The sequence below is a fragment of the Patiria miniata genome, unplaced genomic scaffold (assembly GCF_015706575.1).
Source record: "Patiria miniata isolate m_02_andy unplaced genomic scaffold, ASM1570657v1 HiC_scaffold_22, whole genome shotgun sequence".
Taxonomy (NCBI): Eukaryota; Metazoa; Echinodermata; class Asteroidea; order Valvatida; family Asterinidae; genus Patiria; species Patiria miniata.
Window position 1 is genome coordinate 18,129,541 of NW_024037061.1, and position 23,406 is coordinate 18,152,946.

General features: G+C 38.8%; 1 protein-coding gene across 1 annotated transcript; it reads left to right on the forward strand.

The window, feature by feature from the left end:
• The first annotated feature begins 2,095 nt into the window (after window positions 1–2,095).
• On the forward strand, window positions 2,096–20,944 carry LOC119730785. The gene is made up of 9 exons (XM_038203814.1): window positions 2,096–2,166; window positions 3,773–3,865; window positions 10,899–11,105; window positions 16,587–16,646; window positions 17,698–17,883; window positions 18,612–18,737; window positions 19,780–19,867; window positions 20,053–20,103; window positions 20,433–20,944. The coding sequence occupies exons 2-9, from the start codon at window positions 3,800–3,802 to the stop codon at window positions 20,513–20,515; spliced, it is 867 nt and encodes a 288-aa protein (XP_038059742.1). The 5' UTR covers window positions 2,096–2,166; window positions 3,773–3,799; the 3' UTR covers window positions 20,516–20,944.
• The last annotated feature ends 2,462 nt before the right edge of the window (window positions 20,945–23,406 follow it).

The window sequence follows — 23,406 nt, forward strand, 5'->3', positions numbered from 1 at the left end:
GAGACCGCAAACGTCAAAATTGAGTGGGAGGCTGGATGTTGGAACGGAGTTGAAACTGTTATTGAGCAACTCCAGACGGAGAAGGTCCAAATGCAATAGCAGATAAACTCACTGAAGAGGAAAAGAGTGCGATGACTTCCATTGACAACTTTCTTTCGACAAATCCGGTTCCACACATCAGCTTTCCAACAACTCGAGCAGTTCATGAGATGGAAGCCACCGAGCCGCAATACAGGATGGATTGAAAAGAAATTAACCGAATTCTTAAAATTATGTGGCTCCATTTTGATAAAAGAAATAGGGATAAAGTACATCTTATTGACTTTTAACTGTGAACAATTTCGCGTAATTTTCTTGCTCTATGACCGGCGTTGTATCTACATGTATTTCAATAAAAAGATCACAAAACTCGGCTGTCCATGGACGTTCAGATCCCAGTTTTCGTGGGAAAGTGGTGGGGTGATTGGATATCATCTTCTGATGGGGGCGCTGTTCAAACCGGCTGATCATGGGCAATATCGGACAATTGGTGCCGCTTTTCATGGCGGCAAAAAAACGGGGGCTTGTTAAGAAAGAGCGCTTGTAAAAAAAACGGAACTCTTTACAAAATATTTTTTTTTGGGGGGGGGTAAATAACCCTCATTACCCCCCCCCCCCCCCCCCCCCGCTTGCCTAGGCCACTAGTATTGCCCTCGAATATGAGTACCGGAAACATATTTTAGGAAGCATTTTGGTACTAGTCGATGTTGTTTGAGATTGGCAGTGAAAAAGATCTTATTATGGTATTGGAGGGGTTTAACTTTATGTATGACTTGCCAGAATTTGGAATATAGCATTAAATAAAAACTGATACTCTATACCGTGCTTTGAATGAGCGGCTTCCTTGAATTTGACCCCCATAAGATCCATGGGCGGCTTCCGTAGGACTGGTTTTCCAACAAAACTCTGTGAGATTCCATCCCCTCTCTGCGAAAATTTGGTTGCAGATTAAGCTGATATATCTGGTTGACCCCTCTCCTATAATACTGACTTAAGCAGGGCGGGCGCCCTTTGCATAACGATCGATCTACGTTATAGAAAAGACAAAACTTACCATCAATTCTGCAACACTTCACTTAAATTTAACATTGTTAATGTTTTCGAATAGTTTGTGCTTTAGGGTATAATTCGAATCACTTTTCTTTCAATACCAGTTCAGATCGTGCCAGCAAAGTATCGATGTCAATGACTAATCTCATATGTCTATTATTTGTACACATGTCTACTCACTTTGGTTTTGCTAATGTGTCCATGAGCGAATGATAGTGTGTTCCGAGGTAAAGCGGATTATGGACCAGAATAATCCACTTTTTGGACGGGGGATGGGCCACATTGTTTGTGCCAAGCAAAAACAAAATGCTTATTATCACCCCCATGCAATAAACTCGGAGACAGAACTTCTAAAACGGTCAATCAATAAGACAAAGCTTGTTAGGCCTATTTAGATTGGTTTCAGAGGAGATAGACGGACGGACTACAGGATACGTTTACCGTGCTAAAATGAAGATGCTTTCCATGATTCGGATGCTTTTTCAACGATCCGAATTACTTTCGGCCATTTCAGTTAATATTGATTTGAGGAACCAACAATATACCTTTATATATTGTATAAACAAATTAAGCATCACTTTAAAAAAAATGTATGGATGCCTGGTCATTCTATTTAGTGCATCACAACCCAACAGGAGTTGTGAGCTGTTCCTGCATATATAAAAGAATTACACGGAACAAAACAGAACCTTGCAGGTAGGTGACTTGTATTATACAGTCCGTGCATTTCGTGCGCATTGATATTGGTGGTGCGTTGGTAAAGTGCTGACTTTAGGTTACTTGTTTTACAGTATGAATCCAATGAGAGCTCAAAGACATTTGTGGCAACCAAGGCCTTTCTGTATCACTCGGCCGTACCATACCAGCGCTATGGCGCTGGGAGCTATACGGACCCTGGGATGGATGATAATGGGAGGCTACTCCAGCCAATATTAGAGCAAATGCTATATTTGGAATATGACGTAACGGCGCGCAATTATAATTATTGCCAGAGAAACCCAGTCGATATGCGCTGTGTACAGTACGCCGTGCCAGGCAGTGACGACGGTAGAGAAAACAGGAACACTCCAGCGCAAGGTAAAACGACTGGTTTTCTTTCCGTAACATTCAATGTTGGCACTCATTACAATTTGTACGATCACGTAGAAGTACATAAGGAACACAATGATATGGTATTTGATAGACACTGTGTACACAGCGATTTAACAATATAGCAGCAAATGAAATTACATTGAGGTATAAGGTTTAACCGAAAGGCTTTGTGACTGTAAGGTACTGCATGTACAAGTGCAAATTCCATCTAGTGGATGTCCTGCACAGGGCGCTGAGGCGGGGCAAAGCAGCAAGCATTTCTGTTATGTTGTAATAAACCATGCAAACTAACCTATAGAAACTGAGACACATATAGGTTACAAGCAGTGGCGTCACCAGACTTTTCAGTCTGGGGGGGGGGGGGGGGGCACAGGGGGGGGGCACCAGCATTTGATGGGGGGGGGGGGCACTTAGGTGGATATGGATCGCCGTCCTGGGGGAGGGGCCCTCCCCTTTGGACAATTTTCGCATACGGAGGATGGGCTAGATGCAAAATGGTGCCACATTTGATGCTAAATTCGATCTGAAGATATCTCCAGAAATTGCTATTTTTGAGGTAATGATTTTAACAACGCGCAGAATTTTGCAGAGGATACCAGCATTTGATGGGGGGGGGGGGGCACTGGGGGGGGGGGCACTAGGTTTTCCAGGGGGGCACGTGCCCCCCCTTTCCCCCCCCCCCCCTTGGCGACGCCACTGGTTACAAGATACTGTGAAATGGACATATAGGACAAACAAAACACAAGATAAGACAGACAAGTACGTGTGAGACGAGACATTTTTTACAAAGACAGGTAGATATGGCAATGATTTAAGAGAATCATCTAAATTATTCCAGTGTAAAAGATGCCCGACGAACAACACTATTTAGCCATTGAACATGTTCTGTTAAATTGGACCAACGCATTTTCCATAGCGCTACTTCCAGTATTACAGCCTATACATGAAATTTATGTGGTTTTTTTTCACGTCAAACAAGAATTAATACAGGGAGGGAGTAATTTATGCATGAATATATACATGAGTTATTCCCGTGATCAGAAGTGCTATTAGTCATTATAATGTCATAGACTTTAATTTAGCAAACATTGGAGCACAGTGATCACGATAGCCAGAATTCGAAATGACACGAACCGCTCGTTTAGGTAAAGTAAGTAATGTGTTACATTAGAGAAACGTCTCGTAAATGTATTCACTGCCCGATTCAAGATGAAGTAATTTAAATATCGTAAAACGAACAAAATAAAATTGTACTCTGGAGGTACTATTTTGAATTGGTATTATGCCAATGTTCTTGGATATTTTTTGTTGCTTCTTCATCAATATGTTTTTTCGGAGTACCTTTTTCACCTTTGGTAATACTCTTTCAATCTGAATTAGCCTTGTATTATTAAATATCAAAGGAACAAACTGTGTGTACTTGAATTGATAGATACAAAATTATATAATTTGATTGGAGAACATAAATACATAATTTGTTTATGAAATGTATAGCTGCCACAGATGTCATCTTTGAAATGCGAGCAAACATAGATGAACCAGACCGACAGACAATTAACTGATTGATTAATTGATTGATTGAATTACAGAGAATCCAGAGATACTTTCTGTCACAGTGATGGCCACTACTAACGCCCCACCTACCTACGTGGCTGCGCCTCAGCCTGTCGGCCAGCAACAACTGGTAAGCCAGTCAACTCTCCCGGAATGTAACAGTTCAGAATAATTATGGTGTAAAGGAAAATCAAATAGGGCCCCAATATTGTGCACTGTGTGTATATCAGTATTATGTGAATTACTATAAGCCATCACTTATTTTAAGATAGTTATATGAATGACATTGATGGTGCTTTTATGTTATATATGCGGTATTCGCTATGCCGTCGCCATATTGCCTGCTTTGTACCATTCAGTACAGGCAACCTGTACACGCCGCTGGTCTTCGTACATGAGTACACGCGCACAATTATACAGTCCACTTATTGTGTTTGCAATGTCATGTACGTACACGGACCCTTTTCATGTGCTAATTTTGGCATTAGAACAATATATCTACCTCAAGGACATGGTGTGTGTCGTGTTGCGCGAGTGTATCAATGAACACATTGACTTAGTTCACTGTTGTTTTTATTTGTTAGGGTTGCATTGTACCTACACGAAATATTTGTTATACAAAATATCACGTGTTTTTTTTATTCACAATAATCACTCCTCTTAACAAACCCCAAATTGGTCAGTTGACTTATGGTTAAAACATTTTAAAAAAATCATCTCCCATATGTACGGCGCTCCATGAGTGCCATCCACTTCTTTATTTACTCAGATAATTTATCACGTCATGTTGAAATATCACCGAGAGTAAGGCGACTTAATCACATAATTGTATCGCCCAGTCGACTTACCGAAGTCGACTTGACGACTTGGCCAGATGTATTATCTCGCCAAGTCGACTTACCGAAGTCGACTTGATGACTTGTCCAGATGCATTATCTCTCCAAGTCGACTTCCATAAGTCGACATGACGACTTGTCCAGATGTATTATTTCGTCAAGTCGACTTTCCGAAGTCGAGATGACGACTTGTCCAGATGTATTATCTCGCCAAGTTGACTTCTCGAAGTCGAGATGACGACTTGTCCAGATGAAATATCTCACTAAGTCGACTTCCTGAAGTCGAGATGACAACTTGTCGAGATAAAAACATCGACTTACGATGTGGAGATGATGACATGCAAAAATCTCGTTCTGCATGGATATCCCGTTTTTGAAGCACTGTCGTGGATTCTTTCTTGTTCGTCGGTGCATTTGAGGTTTTCCCCACCCGTTCTTATATGAACAATAAACTGGCAGAGGAACAAGAGATAAACTGTAGGGTATATTGATTTGATCTGGGTCGAAGTTGATTTGTGCTTTTTTTATTTTCATCTTGTTTCAAATTACTCCCCCAAGCTTCGTAGGAAATCACACCTCTGCCTTGTTTTCCCCTATTTATCCCGTTGAAAAGTTATTCACTTCACGTTAAACATTAACAATCATAAATTCCCAAAAATGTCTTTATTGACAGGTTGCATAAAAGTTGTTGCTTTCTTAAATGACACTAACAAATTCAAGGTTTGCTTTTAATCATATTGGGATCACATTGAAGATAAAACGACTCTCATGGCTTAAATTGGAATATCGGAAATTTAGCAAAACTCTTGTCTGACATATTACGAGAAATGATTTGATAAAGATATCACTATAAAAACTCTTATTGTCAACACTAAATCAATGTTTTATAAAGGACTTTAGCTTATGATTAGCCTTAGCACACTAAAATCACACTGTGATCATCACATTATGATAAAGTTCTGTTCCTAGCAATATAGAAGTTGTTCACTTTTGAATGAGACATCGGCCTCAATATTACTGTGACGTTATCCTGATGTCATGGAGTATGAAATTACAAGCGATTTTAGATCACAAATCGACCTAAATCGTTAAGGCTGAGAAAATGCCTCGGGAAGAATGAAATTTTGTCAAACATGTAATTCAAATTCCCAAGAACCTAAACAATTTCCCTCTTAACAAGTTAATGATACTTTCCTCCTTGACGAAAGACACCAGGTGGAAGACGTTAAAAGAGAGTACTTTTTTGTTCATAGGTATTAACAGTCAGTGGGGTGAGGCTTAACCTAATTCCGGTGGGGGGTGGGGGGGGGGGGCACACGGGTGCACATAATTTTTAATCGGGCACTGAAGGCAAATGACAAATTTTTGTTCATTTCAAGATTTTAAACGGGGAGCGCCGGGCGGGGGGGGGGGGGGGGGTATGGCACGGACATTCGTTGTGGTGGGGGGGGGGGGCACAACCCAGTTACGCCACTGATAGTACCGGTATGTTTGACCTTTTTTTCAAGAAATGAAAAAGAATTATCACTGTAAATATAATCAGCATGTTTTTTAATATCCTTCCTTCTTTATCATCATGCAAACGCAGGTCATATTTTACAGCATAACCGGCTAATTCGACAATATTATACTTTTATCACATCTGCCTGTGAGTTGCGCAAAAGGAACGTTTCCCTTTGAAATGTTGTTGTCAATCTCTCTTTTTGGAAAAGCCGAACATATTGGCTAATAGTACATGATGCAAACCGCCATGCGAGTGATCGGTTTCAGAGTACAGGTTACTGATGAGGCTACCGTGTATACAACCATGCATGCGGTGCTCAGCCGATACCGATTCACAAGGCTTTCTACCGGCTTCTCCTTGCGGGGGAGTCAAAAAAGAAAATGACTGAATTTGAAAATATTTAAAAATATTCGGCTTGATCAATTTCATTATGAAAAAATGATAAAGTACATCTTATTGACTTTTAACTGTGAACATTTCACGTCATTTGCATACTTTATTCCCGCGTTATGTCTAAAACAAGATAAGTTTGCGGTAGCACCATGTGAATAAATCTCTTTTGTGTTCTGAAAAGAACCGAGGGACTCAACGTTTCGAACAGTATGCTCTGCCCGTCTTCAGGAGAATGTTATTCACATGGTGCTACCGCAAACTTTTCTTGTCTTAGTATCTTTCCACCATGCAAACCTTCAAATCTCACGTTATGTCTATTTGAATAAAAAGATCACAAAAGCTCGGCTGTCCACCTCTGATAATTCTACGAACTGGTTAATACACAATGAGTATTATGAAACATGGACGTTTTCCCACCTCGATGAATGAACGACAACTTGCAAAGGATTTTTATATCGCTAACAACATTTTAGAAGAAAAAGAGTTGACTTGTTCCTCATATGCAAACCATTACAACTGACAGTAAAAACAATGGTCTTGATTTCAATTATTAATATCTCATTTAAATGAATGCTTGTGTGTATTATCACTACGCTCAATGGCACTCCAAGGACAGCTATAAAATAAAATGGTTTCTTTAAATAAAACATGCATAATTTCTGTTGGCATAGATCAATGTCAGTGATTGCTTTTTTCAGATGAGTGGAAGAACATGCTCTTATTAGACATACTTCATTGTATCAAATTTGTGTATCAAATTTGACTGCATTTTGAATCACCTTGTAGACGATAATAATTGCCATATATGCACAACAACAATCGGGGGCAGAACCAGGAATTTTTGTGGGGGGGGGGGTTCATCAGCAAATCAATGCTGAAATGTAGACAGGGTTTTTTTGTCCTAACACTTGGCTCCTTAAAATCAATAGGGGGGGGGGGGGGGTGGCTCGTACCATACTTTCAAAGCGGTCGCTGTTTAAATCCGACGATTATTAACAATATGTTACGGGATGTACAAATACCCCCTAACCCAGCAGGTTATGTCCGTATTTTGGGGAAAGGCGTATAATACCAGTATAATTTCTCGGGGTGTCGGAGTAGGGCGCCGGGCAGTACTATTGTACAGGATTACCCCGTAACGTCACACGAATGGGCTATTGTGCATGCAAAGGCCTCAATCGAATAGCCATTCGGAACCAGTTGAATTTAATTTTTTTTCTGTGATTTGGGAAAAGCTTGGCTGGGCTGGACTTGTCTTATTTTTATTGCCACAAGAACATTTAATTTTACCTGAAAATAAGTCATCAACTATTATTTACATCATTATGATGTTAGCAAAATATAAAACAACAAACCAAAAAATTCGACGTAATTTATTGCTTTGTAGACTGTGTTTATCCAGCTTACAAACTCATGGGGCATCGTACCGGGGACATCTGTGGTTTAGTCGAGTAAACACACACAAAGACATGTAAAATTAGAACTAAAGGAAAGTTGAGTGTCAATACGTTTGTGGTACATTTTGAAACGTGTAAATTATTTTCGCAAACGGACTTGATATTTCTTAATTATTAAATAGCATTCCTAGAAACTAATACCCGACGACACTGAGACTGAAAATTTGATCAAAATGCGGCGCACAAAGGCAACTAATGGTTGTGTCTCTTTTGTTGATGTTCATAAAAAATGCAAAACGTCTGCTCGTCTATTTCCTTTCCACACATGAAGCGGCACAAGCGGATGATTAATGATGTCATTAGAGTTGAAAAGGTATTGTTGCTTTGATGCAAAGCGTTTGGGTATTATCATCTATGGAGAAGCTGTTAAGCATGACGAATATGCAACGCATGATTGAATAGTTTTGGGTATTTGAAAGGTTAGGCCAAAAAAAAAATATTCGGTCTCTGGTCAGACCAAAGTTCCGGAATTGACGCGGCCACGCGGCTTTTTTTTTTTTTTTTTTTGCTTTTTTTTTTTTCTTCAAGCTTGGATTGTACAGACAAGGTGGGTACTATTTTCCTTTTTTGGTGTCCTCATGTACAATGGTGTCCTCCACAATTTGCCTTGGTGCTTTCGATCATTTGCCTTGGTGCAATTTCCCATTCCTTGGTGCTCTTTGGTAAAAAAAAAAATGAGGAGGTGCGGAAATAGAGGGCGCTGTTGGAGCTACCGCGGAACATTTTGGAAAAAAAAAAGATCGACGCGCATGATTAAAATCGACGCGCGCGCTGACCAGAGACCGACCGATTTTTTTTTTTGGCCTCAGTGTTGGTATAATTATTTTATAATTTATTTCTCGTAATATATCAGACAAGAGTTTTGCTAATTTTCCGATATTCCAATTTAAGCCGTGAGAGTCATTTTATCTTAAATATGAACTCAATATGATTTAAAGCAAATCTTGAATTTGTAAGTGTCATTTTTAGGCAACCTGTCAATAATTAAAAGACATTTTTTGTGAATTTATAATTGTTAATGTTTAACGTGAAGTGAATTACTTTTCAACGGGATAAATAGGGGAAAACAAGGCAGAGGTGTGATTTCCTACGAAGCTTGGGGGAGTAATTTAGAACAAGTTGAAAATAAAAAAACACAAATCAACTTCGACCCAGATCAAATCAATACCCTATACAGTTTATCTCTTGTTCTTCTGCCAGTTTATTGTTCATATAAGAACGGGTGGGGAAAACCTCAAATGCACCGACGAACAAGAAAGAATCCACGACAGTGCTTCAACAACGGGATATCCATACAGAACGTGATTTTTGCATGTCATCATCTCCACATCGTAAGTCGACTTGGCGAGATAATTTATCTCGACAAGTTGTCATCTCGACATCAGGAAGTCGACTTAGCGAGATATTTCATCTGGACAAGTCGTCATCTCGACTTCGGAAAGTCGACTTGACGAAATAATACATCTGGACAAGTCGTCATGTCGACTTATGGAAGTCGACTTGGAGAGATAATGCATCTGGACAAGTCATCAAGTCGACTTCGGTAAGTCGACTTGGCGAGATAATACATCTGGACAAGTCGTCAAGTCGACTTCGGTAAGTCGACTTAGCGATACAATTATGTGATTAAGTCGCCTTACTCTCGGTGATATGTCAACATGACGTGATAAATTATCTGAGTAAATAAAGAAGTGGATGGCACTCATGGAGCGCCGTACATATGCAATGTCGGGTATATTCTTTGACAATTTGAATAGCCACATTTTTCTCTGACCTTTTTGTGGGCGGGGCGTTCGTTTGGAAAATGTATCGAAATAAACCAAAAAGGGAAAGGGGGCACTTATCAAGACATTTTGCAGCAGGGGAAATATTTGAATTTATAATTTAATATCGGTCATACAATTTTAGACAAACTGTCTCTTAATTAAGGGGGCGGAGACACTTTTCATAATTTGGGGATTAGGGGATATGAATTTACAAGATACTGCACCATTACTCCATACTCATGTCAATTTTTTCTTCTGAATTTTGACTTGGCGGTCTAAAGCAGTAAATTATACGGCAACATTTCAAATTTTATTTCGTTTCTATGAAGAGGAATTAGTGCATATATTTTTTAATGAAAATGGAGAATGATAGAATTTTGTTTCACTTAACTTAAATGTAAGAATTAAAAAAAATCTTGAGAGAAGGAAAAAGAAAAAAAAATTGATGTAACAATCAAATTTGAATGTGAATTTCAGTTGCCAAATAAACATATGTAGTACTATAAACTTATATTTCGCTGATTTTAAACCTAAAACCCCCATAAATTTGGGTTTTTATATGAAATACTCTCTTCCTATACCACTTTTGGAAATTTTTGTTTTACGCCTAAGGCAATGACATGCCAACTAAAATTGCTAACAAATAATAATGAGCTCCATATGTTTTGTTATATAATGTCTTTAAACAAAAAAAATCAAATTTTCGGTTAGATTGCTGGGTTTTTGGACATATTCAAGATTATGATTATATTCATTTTTTTTATGAAGAAAATTGTGACACGCTCCCAAAGGGGGACAAAAACTTTATAATTTGACATGTAAATATTTTCTTCATTCCGTTCACTATTGCCTGTTTCAGGTGGATTTCCTGTCACTTTTATAAAAGTTGGCCCCAACCCAAATGAGGAAAAATTCTGGAACTTTTTTTCTCGTTATTTTGCACTTGGGTTGTCAAAGTGCGAAAAAGAAAATTGAAATTATCTGAACAGTTTGTTTTGCATGCGAAGCCCCCCCCCCCCCGTTTTAAATGTTATGGCCTCGCCCATGAAAAGGTAAGAAAACATTGAATCAATTGGTTTTGAACTTGTGGAGGCATCCATATGTGATCCTGAGAGTTTCAAAGAGTGTACCGAAAAATGTATATGAGCCCACACAAGACCAATGAGTCATACCCCGAAAACCATTGACACTCAACCTGATTCACCAGGTGACGGTGCAACCCGCTGCCGGCGTTACTTTCGGCACGGTCAACCCACAGCCTCGAAGTGGTAACTGGAAGGGTATTCTATGGACAGGAATAATTCAAGTGGTTTTGGGTTCCTTAACCGTCATTTTTGGGATTGCCACCGTGACTGCATTTGGCCGGTTCTACTATATCAGTGACATCGGATCTCCAATTTGGTGTGGTATATTAGTAAGTACAATATTCACCCTCATTCCATGCTATTCCTTGTTTATTGACAGTACTGATTCGTTTGTTTCTTTGTTTCTTGTGTAGGTTTGATGCCTATTATGATCGTACTTTTAAACAGAGGCTTATTAGTACAGGCAATATAAGGTTTGACCTCAAACAAATTGCAACAGAATTTTTTTCACCACAGTGCATTTCTACAAGGTCCCTAAAATAACATACTAAAAGTCTTAAAAAATTGAGGTGGTGGAAATATGCCTAATTTGCATAAATCCAAAATGGCCGCATATGTTAGGACTTTCGCATTGATTTGGTCATATTTCTCATACTAGTTGGATTTTAGAGGTACTTTAAACAACAGTTTTAGTCCTTTTACATTGATTTACTCATTATTTAAGTCCTAGGTAAATTCCAAGATCCCTATGTTTCCGAAGTTTTCCAAATGCCGTTTAATTTGCATAAATGCCGTATATCAAATTGCCTAATTAAAGTTAAATTAATGGATGCCATGTGTGGACATGTACCAATTGAGTGTTCCCTGATAATCCAAGTCAAATTTCACACCACAGTGCATTGCTATAAGGTCCCTAAAAAAGTTGTTTAAAAATCCAAGTGGTGGATATATGCCTAATTTGCATAAATTCAAAAGGCCGCTAATTACATGATTTTCATATGATTTGGCGCGGCCATAATAGTATGTAGGCCGTTATGTACTTTTGCTTTTTTTTTTGTTTAAGAAGTAATTTTTGCCATATTTGGAAAGAGTTTACCTCCCTAAGCCGGAAATGCATTGGCGACATTTTTTCCCAGCTACCGTGTGGCGGCCATCTTGGATTTCAAAATGGCCGCCATTTCGAGCCTAATTTGTATCATAACTTTGGACTTGATTGTCACATGAAATTTATTTTGATGGCAAAGCCCATGTTTTTGATACCAAGGAACCTGAGTACATTATCGTTTATGGTGTACTCCAAATGGATGGCAGCCATCTTGGATATTTCAAATATATGGCTGCCATTTTCGGCTTATTTGCATAATAAATTTGGACTCGAACGGCGTACGAAGTCAATTTCGGTGGCAAACCCCATACATTTGATACCAAGTAATCTTAATGACCCATTGCTGATGATCTATCCCAGATGGATGGCAGCCATCTTGGATTTTTTTTTCAAAATAGCCGCCATCTTGGATCTTATTTATAATAACATTGCACCTGAATGTCCTATGAAGTCCATGTATTTGAATGAACTCAAGTAAATCACTGTGGACGGGGTACTTACAGTTGATGGCAGCCATCTTTGATATTTCATAATTGCCGCCATTCTGAACTATTTGCATAATAAATTTGGACTTCAATGTCGTATGAAGTCACTATTGGTGGTGGCAAAACCCATAAATTTGATACCAAGGAATCCAATTAGCACATTTAGGCATCCCAAATGGATGGCAGCCATATTGGATATTCAAAAATAGCGGCCATCTTTGATTTCATTTAAATAATAAGGTGGCACCTGAATGTCGCATGAAGTCCATTTTGGTGGCAAACTGCATGTTCTTGATACCAAGGAACCCAAGTTAATCATTGTTGATGGGGTACTCCACTGGGAGTATACCCCATCAACAATGATTTTCGTGGGTTCCTTGGTATCAAAAACATGGGGTTTGCCACCAAACTAAACTTCATATGACAATCAGGTCCGAAGTTAGATACAAATTAGGCCCGAAATGGCGGCCATTTTGAATTCCAAGATGACCGCCACATGGTAGATAGAAAAAAAATGTTACCTATGGATTTCCAGCTTAGGAAGGTAAAGTCTATTCAAATAATTATGAGAAAAATTCCTTCTTTAGCAAAGAAACATGCAGTGGCCAAAAATATGACATAATATGCTATCTAGTAATAACTCTCGTCCTAAGTTGCTTTTCGGTGTACTTTAAACAACATTTTGTCATTTGACATTGGGGCCATTCAGTGTCGAATCACCCCCAAAACTTTTAAATTTGAAACCCCAACCTCTTCAAATTGGATCATATTTAGTTTATGGGGTAATTTCGGCTGAAAAGCCGCAATTTTAAGTTTTAGCACCATCGGACAAACAGTTTTCGCGCTACCGCCCAGGCAATTTTGATCAAAATGGACATTGCTGCCATTTTCAAATGACCATATTTCTATAATCTGTGAGCCAAATGTGTTAATCTTAATTTCTTTTGAAAGGTTACATCATGAGAAATCCAAATTTACCATTGTTGTTTTTCATATCGGGGTTATTTTAAGTATAATGACATTTTGACCTTTAATTTGACCTTGAATTTGACCTAGTGGATCACCCGACATTGAGACAAACTTGGATGGAAATTAAACCCCAAGATGTTCGCTACAACGTATCAAAAAATTGGGAAAGGTAGTTTTGTTCGGTTTTTGGCTCATCTCAAAGTTGGCATACGCGTTGCAAAATGTGATATCCCTATGCAGTGTACTAGTGGATTTATAGTAGGGTTTTTTTTTGTCCCTGAAATGTGTTTATGTACAGGGTGTCACAAGACTGTTAACATTATTCCTTTTATTTTCTGAGTTAATTCATCAATCACTAATTTTTTTACGGCCGTAAAGTGTTATGTAACTTCGGAGGTGGCTGCTAGGTGAATTATGCAAAACGTAATTCCTTTTTTCTTTGTTACATACCAATTCCGGGCTTGCGCCCATGCGGGAGGGGTATAAAACCCTCGCCCGCGTATTTTCGGATTGAGATTTGCGGTTTTTTGGTTTATTTCTTTCCCGTAATATATAATTTGATTTTTGTGATTTGTAACTCCTGTGTTGAATCCTCTGTTCTCTTGAGTTATTCCTTGATTTTTGGTCCGAGTAGAGCGGCGCAAGGGTTTGCTCTGCGACACAGGGATATCACATTTTCCAACACTTATACCAACTTTGACAAGAGCTAGAAACCTTAACAAAAAATATTATACCCCATATGAAACATAGGATCTCAGTACCTCGGACTGGAATGATGATGAAATCAATGTCAAAGGACAAATTGTTTATCAAAGTACTCCAAAAAGCAATGCCGGACAAGAGTTATGGCCAAATCAAAAATCATGTAATTAGTGGCCATTTTGAATTTATGCAAATTAGGCATATTTCCACCACTTGGATTGCTTTCCTTTTTTTAAGGACCCTTATAGCAATGCACCATGGTGTGAAATTAATTTATGTACATGACTGGACTTGGATTATCAGGGACAATTTTATTGTGACATGTCCACACATGACAGCCATAATTTTAACTTTAATCTATGCAAATTAATAAATGGCATTTATTCAAATTATTATCGGCATATCGCAAATTTGGGAAACATAGGGATATTGAAACTTACCAAGGTCTAGAATAATGAGTAAATTTGCCTGATGATCGCCACGCAGTGTGCGTGTGCGTGAAACCAATGTTAGCAAAATAGACTGAACCTATATGTTATATATAGATTCATATATATATATCATGTTTATCATATTGCAGATAGTATATATATATTACAGCAAAATAAATGAATATAAATCATCTACAGATCTTTTCTGAAGTCAATGGGCATCTCAATAATAAATTAAGATCAACTCTCTGTGTTTAGTATTAAATATATTGTTGCAGCATCACTAAATATTCCATTATAAAGTAGCAAAAAAAGTGGTACTGGGTGTGGTTAAGAAACACATTAGAAAACTTCTTTCCACCACTCGGATTTCTTAAGACTTTTAATATGTTATAGAGGAGATTTTTCTGAGTAATAACCTTTTTAAATAGTTTCTGTTGCAATTTGTTTGAGGTTACCCCTTAATTTTTCACATAATGCCTGTACTATATGTGGAGAGCGGGGAATGAATTTTGCGGAATAATTCTCATTAAAAAAGAAGAAAAGTTGTTTACATGCACGAGGTTTACGGTGGGGTAACGGTGTACGTGTGCAATGATACGTTTACGTTGTACAACAGACACTTCCGTTCAGGCGCGTACGCAGGGGGGGGGGTGTTTTGGCTGTCAAACACCCCCCTTTGCCATGTAAAAAATATGGAGGGAAAAGAGAGTTATGTGACCGAGCGCGGAACAATTACAAATTATGTGCATGCTCTCAACTTTAAGCTTTGAATACAGAAGACACTTCATAGGAGCAAGAGTATATAGGCCTATATGTATTTGAAACAAATGAAACAAAATATCCCCTCATAATTTTAAAAACTTCTGCTAAAAAAACCAGGGGAAAGTGGCCAGGAAACGCCTCAGATTGCACCACAGAGCATCTACTATCCAAAATTTCCAGGGGCCCTTAAGCGGGCCCCGGACCCCAGGCCGTAAGTGCTTCGCGCTCCGCGCTCGCATTGGTCCTCCGGCCAAATTCCTTCTATGCTATAATTTCACCCTAGCGGTGCCCCCACCATTTTGTACCTTCAGCAGTGAACGGCTCTACAAGTGGCCTAAATCCCTTTCCAAAATAGAAAATTGTGAAAAATACGGATATGAACATGGTTCTCAACTTTGAGTACATAACAAACTTTATAAACAACAACAAAAATAACAAATTTAAATGGAATTTTCGATGTTTAAAACGTTTTCTAAAGGGTGGAAGTGGCCAGGAATCGCCTCAGATTGCACCACAGAGCATCTAAAATCCCAATTTTTCCGGGGCCCTTAAGCGGGCCTTGGACCCCTCGCCGTAATGGCTTCGCAGGTCCTGGACCCTTCATTACAATAATTCTAGGCCCCCCGGCAAATGGCAGTCTGAATCCGCTCCTGTGACCAGAGCGCATATGTATCCCGTATCTGAAGTTTGGCCTTAGGGGTGGGGGCGGTTTACACAAAGATTCCCAACGGATGAGAATCATGATATCCAGGGGACGAAGCTGAGTAATTTTAGCCAATTACAAGAACAGATTCTAGCACTTCCGCAGCCCGTGTCACTTTTTTTCTTGAATTTCTTCTTTTGTTTTTGTTTAAATGCTGTCGAGGGAGGGGACTGCCCACATTGACTCCTTTACTCATATGTTCATCATATACTCTAAAGACACAGAACATTTTTTTCCCGATTTACTATGCTTTAGCTCAAAAAGATAACTGATGGTCGTGGGTTCCCGGCCCTTCGAGTTTAACCCGTCCAAATATACCCTCTTTTATTTTTGGCGCCAACACAAACTCCTGACTTTTATTTTAGCGTTAAGTTTAGCCCACTGATACTATCTTTTATTTCTGGCGCCAACACAATTTACCATCTTCATTTCTAGCGTCATAAATGACGACATCCAATTTTGAAACACCCCCCTTGAAAAAATCCTGCGTACACCACTGCTTCCGTTGTATCTACATCGGAGAGTTAAAGTGTCCAATATTTTGCCAAATGAACATTTTGGCTGGATTCGTATACATCTGTTGCACACGTGTGGACGCCAAATGAATCCTCTAGCCCTTCCTAAATCTCAGCAATGCTTTTTTTGTACAGTTCTACGTCGTCGCTGGAATCTTGGGCATAGTGTCTGGATGGAAGAAGAATTCCGGAGTGGTAAGCCATTGTCAAGGGTTTCTTACTCGGCAGTAGGATCTACCACTATCAAGTAGGATCTACCACTATCAAACCTTCACCTTTCATCAAAAACCTTGGTGTGGTTTTTGACTTTACTATGTCTATGTCACAACATGTCACAACAATATGCAGATCTGTCAACTTTCATCATCGATCAGAACACTTGTCACCATGCAGTACGTTCGCTAATCACATCTCGCCTTGACTACTGCAATTCTCTTTTATACGGCATAAGTCAAGGAAACAGAAACAGGTTACAAAAACTTCAGAACTATGCAGCCAGACTTATTCTCTGTGAAAGCCGCTCAACTGAGGCCTCACCGCTCCTGCATCAATTACATTGGCTGCCAATTGAATCACGTATTCCTTTCAAATTAATTCTATACGTTTACAAAACACAACACTGTCTGGCTCCTTCCTACCTGACTGATTTACTCTCTTTGTATCAATCAGGTAGGGCGGGGCTTAGGTCTTCAACAGACACTTCCCGATTACATGTTCCTATTAACACTAAAACCACAGGTGACAAAGCTTTCTCGATTGCTGGCCCCAGGGAGTGGAACGAGATCCTTCAACACATCCGACTTGCATTGTCAATCATCACCTTCACGAAATCGCTCAAAACACATCTGTTTCTTTAATCAATTCACCTTCATCTTTACCTCTCATTATCCCCTGGTTCCCTTGAGTCATTCTTACATTAATTTTTTTTGTTTTGTTTTTGTTTTTGCCTTGTTTATTTGTAGATTTGTAGTTTTGTAGTTATGTACAGCGCTTTGATCTTTGTTTAATAAATGCTCCATTTATTATTTACTATTATAGTATAATGGTGTTCAGTTGTTGCTACCTTGAAGTGGGAAATCTTCAAAATGGGAAAAAAGTATAGCAAATGAATACAGTCCTGTAATATTTCGCAGATATAAGGCCTGAATATTAACATATGACCACTTTAATGGACTTGGACCAATTCCACCAATGGACAGAAAATCTTTTAGAAAGATTTCGAAGGAATTGTGATTTTTCTGCACAGGCTGTCGGCTACATGGTCATGTCCATCTTGGCTTGTTTGGCGACGTGCTGCGTCATTGGTTTCGGTGCTGCCAGGATGTCAGCCATCAATCAAGTCTGTCATCCAATTTATACGCGTTATCGTTATAGCTACAGGTACCAGGTCGTCTCGTACTATGACCACCCTCCTTCATTCTGTTATTTGCAGGTGAGTCGAACTTTAATCCCCTGACAATGAAAAAGGTTTTCGTGTTTCTGCCTCCAGGGCTGTGTATCTTTTTTTTAATGGTCTTATTATGGGTGGCATGGGTGGCTTGTGCGTAAAGCGCTCGCCTCTCACCAAGGTGACCACGGTTCGAATCCTGGCCGTGGATCACATGTGAGTAGAGTTGTGCGTTGGTTCTCTCCTGTGCCACGAGGGTTTTTCTCCGGGCCCTCCGGTTTTCCTCCCTCCGGAAAAATCAAACACTTTCGATCTCAGGCTGTGCTCCGTGGTCATATATGGGTCGATGTGGCCGGCAGCCATTGGCGCCTTTACGTGCCAGCGGCCCGACCACGTTGTAGCCGCGTCCTTCGCAATTCAGCATACCAGCTGGGAGTAAGGATGATTAGCCTCCCAACTTATTATTATTATTTATTTGTTACAATTGTTTATTTCTCAGCGAATTTGCCGTCGTTGCTTCACTTTCGAGGCGCTATATTAATGAGAATCACGTCTCCGCTTTTCTTGATTTGAAGTATTTCCAAACTGCGATTTGTGTTTCAATGTGTATGATGAAGTTAAACGATTTTGAAAGCTACCTAGACGTTTACAAGACGGAACGTTAGGCATACGTACCGCAAAGATATTTAGGTTTAATATGTGTTGAATTGTGGGATGCCTTTGTAGTGTGAAGGTAACTGATACATTATATCTCTTGCAATGATTCTATGCAGGCGGCCATCAATGGTGTTTATGCTATACTGATACTTCTCGCCTTGGTGGAGTTTGTTGTCGCCATCGTTGGTGCCAGCATGACCTGTGGTCCCCTCTGCAGTGGTGGATCAGCAACTCGGACTGTGGTACGTGACAACACAAAGCTATGTCTTTGTAGATCTGCATTGATTTTTTTTAAATCTAGATCAAGTAAAATTCAGTTTCACGGGGTGAAAATTAGCTCATTGTGACTTGTCTTAGGACATGGTGTGTTGGGATTAGGTTGTTAAGGACTTTTGAGACCTTGTGTTGTACGAACCGAGCATTTCATGCTTTTGAGGTAAACTCCAGTTAAAATTCACCTGATAATCTATAGTGGGCTCATTTCTAACGTATGTATCGCGGCATGCATGTATCACAAGTATGGCAGTTATTATCGCATATGGCCATATAGGCCTACCTTTCATCCTTTGATTGGCTTTCTTTCGCAAGCACTTCTGACAAAACAATCTACAGGATGAGTAAAAAAAAAAGGAAACCCGTATGGTGCTCCCATTTTTTTTCAAATGATGTTCAACATGTAGCGCTATCCAGATCTACGATGTAAGAGCCCGATTAATAAACTTTCTTTCAGTGAAAGAATCATTCAAATCGCTCTCGTACTTTTCAAGTTATGGAATTTTGAATACAAACACCATTTCAACTTTGTCCACGGATCACATTAAGGTACATGATCTAGGCAAAAGCTGGCAAGCGCTACATGCAGTACTTTTTTTTTTTAATAGGGGGCCACCATTTGGGTTTCTTTTTTTTTTTTTTTTTTAACTCTCCTTGTAGTTATTGTCCGTTTCATGCCCTGAACTACCACTGAAGCTAGTTGACGAAATTATGAAAGGATAAATAGGCCTATATGTTTCAGCGCGGAAACAAATACTCGAGAAAATAAAGCGAATGCCTTTTAGACCTATATTTGCTCAGAGATCACAATAATTAGAACACTTTAAATGTTAACATTATGGTAACACTTAGGTGTCAAGAGGAGAGGTCGATGTAAAAAGAAAAACACATTCAGATTTGGGATGAACAATTACACGTACGATAGCAAGGTGGTAGGTATTTAATTAGAGGATGATGTATTTGAGAGAAAACAAACATGCAAATAAAGTAGAATTGTTCTCATAATGACAGATCCAATACCAAGCTCAACCACACCTGGTGGTTGCCACACAACCCCAGGGACCGGCTTTCTACAACATTCCTGGTCAGCCACAAGTTGGTAAGAGACGTCTTAAAAAAAAATATTATTTTAAGCTATAGTAATGATCAGATGGAAAATCCCAGGCTTATGGTCTCTCCCATGCAGTCTCCTGATTCATATAATGTGTTCCCCCGTTGGTGTATGTGTATATAAAAAGTATAACACCCTTCTTTAGTCGCCCATTTTCCCTTGTTCTTGTTTAGCCTACCCAGCCCAGCAGGGGCAGTATCCGCAAGCTCAAGCGCCCCCAACCGGTGAGTAATGGTACCAAAAACTCATTAAATAGGTCATCGATGAACTTTGACCTGAAGGCGTGATATCTAGGGGTTGAAACAGAATTTAAGTCTTGACTTATTCATGTTAAGTTGCATGTGGATGTACATTAGTTCTTAGCATTTTGACTACCTTATGTGTCAATAAAGAGATATTGCAGACGTTTAAATTTCATACAGTGAATGAAGAAAAGTGTACTCAGATATTTCCTCAAAAGCTGTTGTTACATAACGGAGAATGTACACACTGTCTTATCCTTAAAACTGCATTGGGCCATTTTCCTTTGTTTTTTGTTTGTTTGAATGTATAGCCTACCCAGCCCAGCAGGGGCAGTATCCGCAGGCTCAAGCGCCCCCCACCGGTGAACAACAGTACCAAGAACTCGTTAAATAGGTCATCGATGATCTTTGACCTGATGGAATCACGATATCTGGAGTTGGAAGAAGAAATAAATTCTTGATTTTTCATGTTAAGCTGTATCTGGATGTACATTAGGTTTTAGCCGTTCATGCAATGCGTCAAGAAATAGATTTAGAGGCAATGAAATAATATTGTCCTGCTCCTTTCTAGAATAATTCAAATGAAAGTTGGAGAACTGATTGACGCTTATTTTTTTTTTTATAAATGAAGAAAGCATAACGTACTCAGATATTTACTGAAGAGCTGTTGTTTCATAAAGGATAATGTATTTTTTACACAGACTAATATTGAAATATTTTTCGAAATCACGGCATCGGATGCAGACATTGGCTTAATTTGTTGAGCTCCCGTGCACTGTAGGGATTTTGGCATCATCGGATTTTGTTGCCACATATTCGAAGACGCACAACAATGAAAGCCAAAGCCAGGTTTGACACTTAACAAATAAAGTAGTCACTCATATACATTTTACATGGGGCAGGATAAAATCCTGCGTATTGGGAATATTGAGTTGAAGTTTATTTTTTTTCTGGTTATGGAACTTACTATGCAATGTGGCATCGGAAGGGTTCAGTTTTATGTGAGACTTGGCGGAATTTGTAGTATTACGAAATAAGTCTGTACAACACATAATGAGCTATTTCTTCGATTGTGACCATTAGATCCATTTGGTTAATCTAGGTGATGGCTGACATTGACTTTAGGTTGTAATTCACGAACTTTGTATGAGTTTAGGCCTACAGCGTGCTCAGTGACTATCCACGTCAATGACTGTCAGATTTGTCTATTATACAGGATGAGTGAAAAAGAAAGTGACCTGGAGTGGTTGTTTGCCTCTTAAAAAGCAATAACAGTTGACACACCAACGAAGCGTACATTAAACAAGCATGCTTTTTCCACTCATTTCAACAAATAAAATACTGAAATTGATCCATGCCATTAGAAGTTTACTAAAAATGTTACAAACAGACTATATTTAATTTTTTTACTAAAAGATTGCATTTTAGCGCTGTCAATGGAATGCCCTAAGAAGCTATATTGTATTATGTGAGAACCACAGATTACCCACATACATTCAGATACAAGTGAGATTTTGATAATATTTTTCTGAAATAATGATGGTGATTTTTGTCCGTTTTCCTGGGTAAATGTTTGTTCTTTCTTAAAATCAGGAAAACGCATGTACAAACATGTTCATTGGTTTACAGCTGAATTTATGGATGTGTGTATTAAAATATATTAGCTTGTGAAAATAGCACGCAAAATACATGACATTTTCAATGTTACCAGTGAATAATATGTACTTAATCGCCCTATGTTTATTAAACTGAGCGAGCCACATATTTTTTTTAACATATCTTATTACATTTACGTTTTAGCAGTCGATCATGCGCCAGAAATAGGTTTAGATTTAATGCAATTTGTATGGCTCCATTTTTTCACTACTTTTCATAAAATTACACTTAGAATGTTGGAGAACTGATGCTTAATTCTTTATATAAGTATAACGTACTCAGATATTTACTCAAGAGCTTTTGTATGATGGATAATGTATATTTTAAATACACTGATATTGTGCCTTTCCCGAAATCATGGCATCGGCTGATGCGTTGGCTTCATGATTTGAGCTCCTAAATTCTAAACCCAGTTGGCTCGATCTGATATTCTTTGGCCGCACATTCAAAGAAAGGAATTATAGCCTGATACATTTTACAGGGGGCGTGATCAAATCGGTCATATGCGGAATATTGAGTTGATGTTTATTTGTTCACGTTTTGGATATGCCACTTATTGCAATGTGGCAACGGAAGTGTTCAATTTATTTTTGGTGAGATTTTTTTTGCATGGATAAACACTGAAGAAAATAAACGAGCAGTGCCCACTTGTACAAAGGAACCAAAAGAAGGAATGCAGTAATGATAGTTATACAGAACATTTGTACGGGGCAAAACCTTCATTTATGTTTTGCTTGGGTATGTTGCTAAAAATATGAGTTGCATTGATTTCATTTTTGTGATGCCTTTTGTATCATAAACTACTTTAGTCTTACGAAACCGTTCAGGGAAAGGGTTTTAAAACTGTAAAATCAGAACATCACGTGCATTTTTGTAATTCCTTATATTTCCTTTTCTATCGTCCATTATGCATACCTTTATGGAAGGTCTCACATATAAAGAATGTTTTGATTCTGATCGCCGCGGTCCTCAATTGAGGTCAATAAAGAAATTCAAATGTCTTGAATTTACATTTGATTTTTGTTCTTGCACCGTTTTAGTAGTTCTGAAGAGTTTTCGTCCTGCCTTGATGCTAGTATTTCCAAAGTGTATAAATGGGTGACAAATTCAGTACTGAGAGAAAGAGCAATTCAGATTCAAGAGTAAACACTTTATTCACACAATTCCAACATGGCGCAGCCCAATCTTTTCGACTCCAGCGGGCGCTGTGTAAATAGACTGTGAACACAACACTCGACTATACTATTGGATCCACGAAACCCTCACGTGTTCTGTGCAGTCTTTTTTTTATATTTAATTTATTTAATTTATTTATATTTTAATATTACATTATCCTTATGAAAATATTTACAAACGTAGCATTACGTTCACGTTAAAAATAAATGTTGCAAATGTGCCAAAAGTGTGACCGTATTTGCGGTCTCCATTTGTATGTTGACCCCAGGTGGGCACCTGGGGTCAGCATAAAAATGGAGACCGCAAACGTCACAATTGAGTGGGAGGCTGGATGTTGGAACGGAGTTGAAACTGTTATTGAGCAACTCCAGACGGAGAAGGTCCAAATGCAATAGCAGATAAACTCACTAAAGAGGAAAAGAGTGCGATGACTTCCATCGACAACTTTCTTTC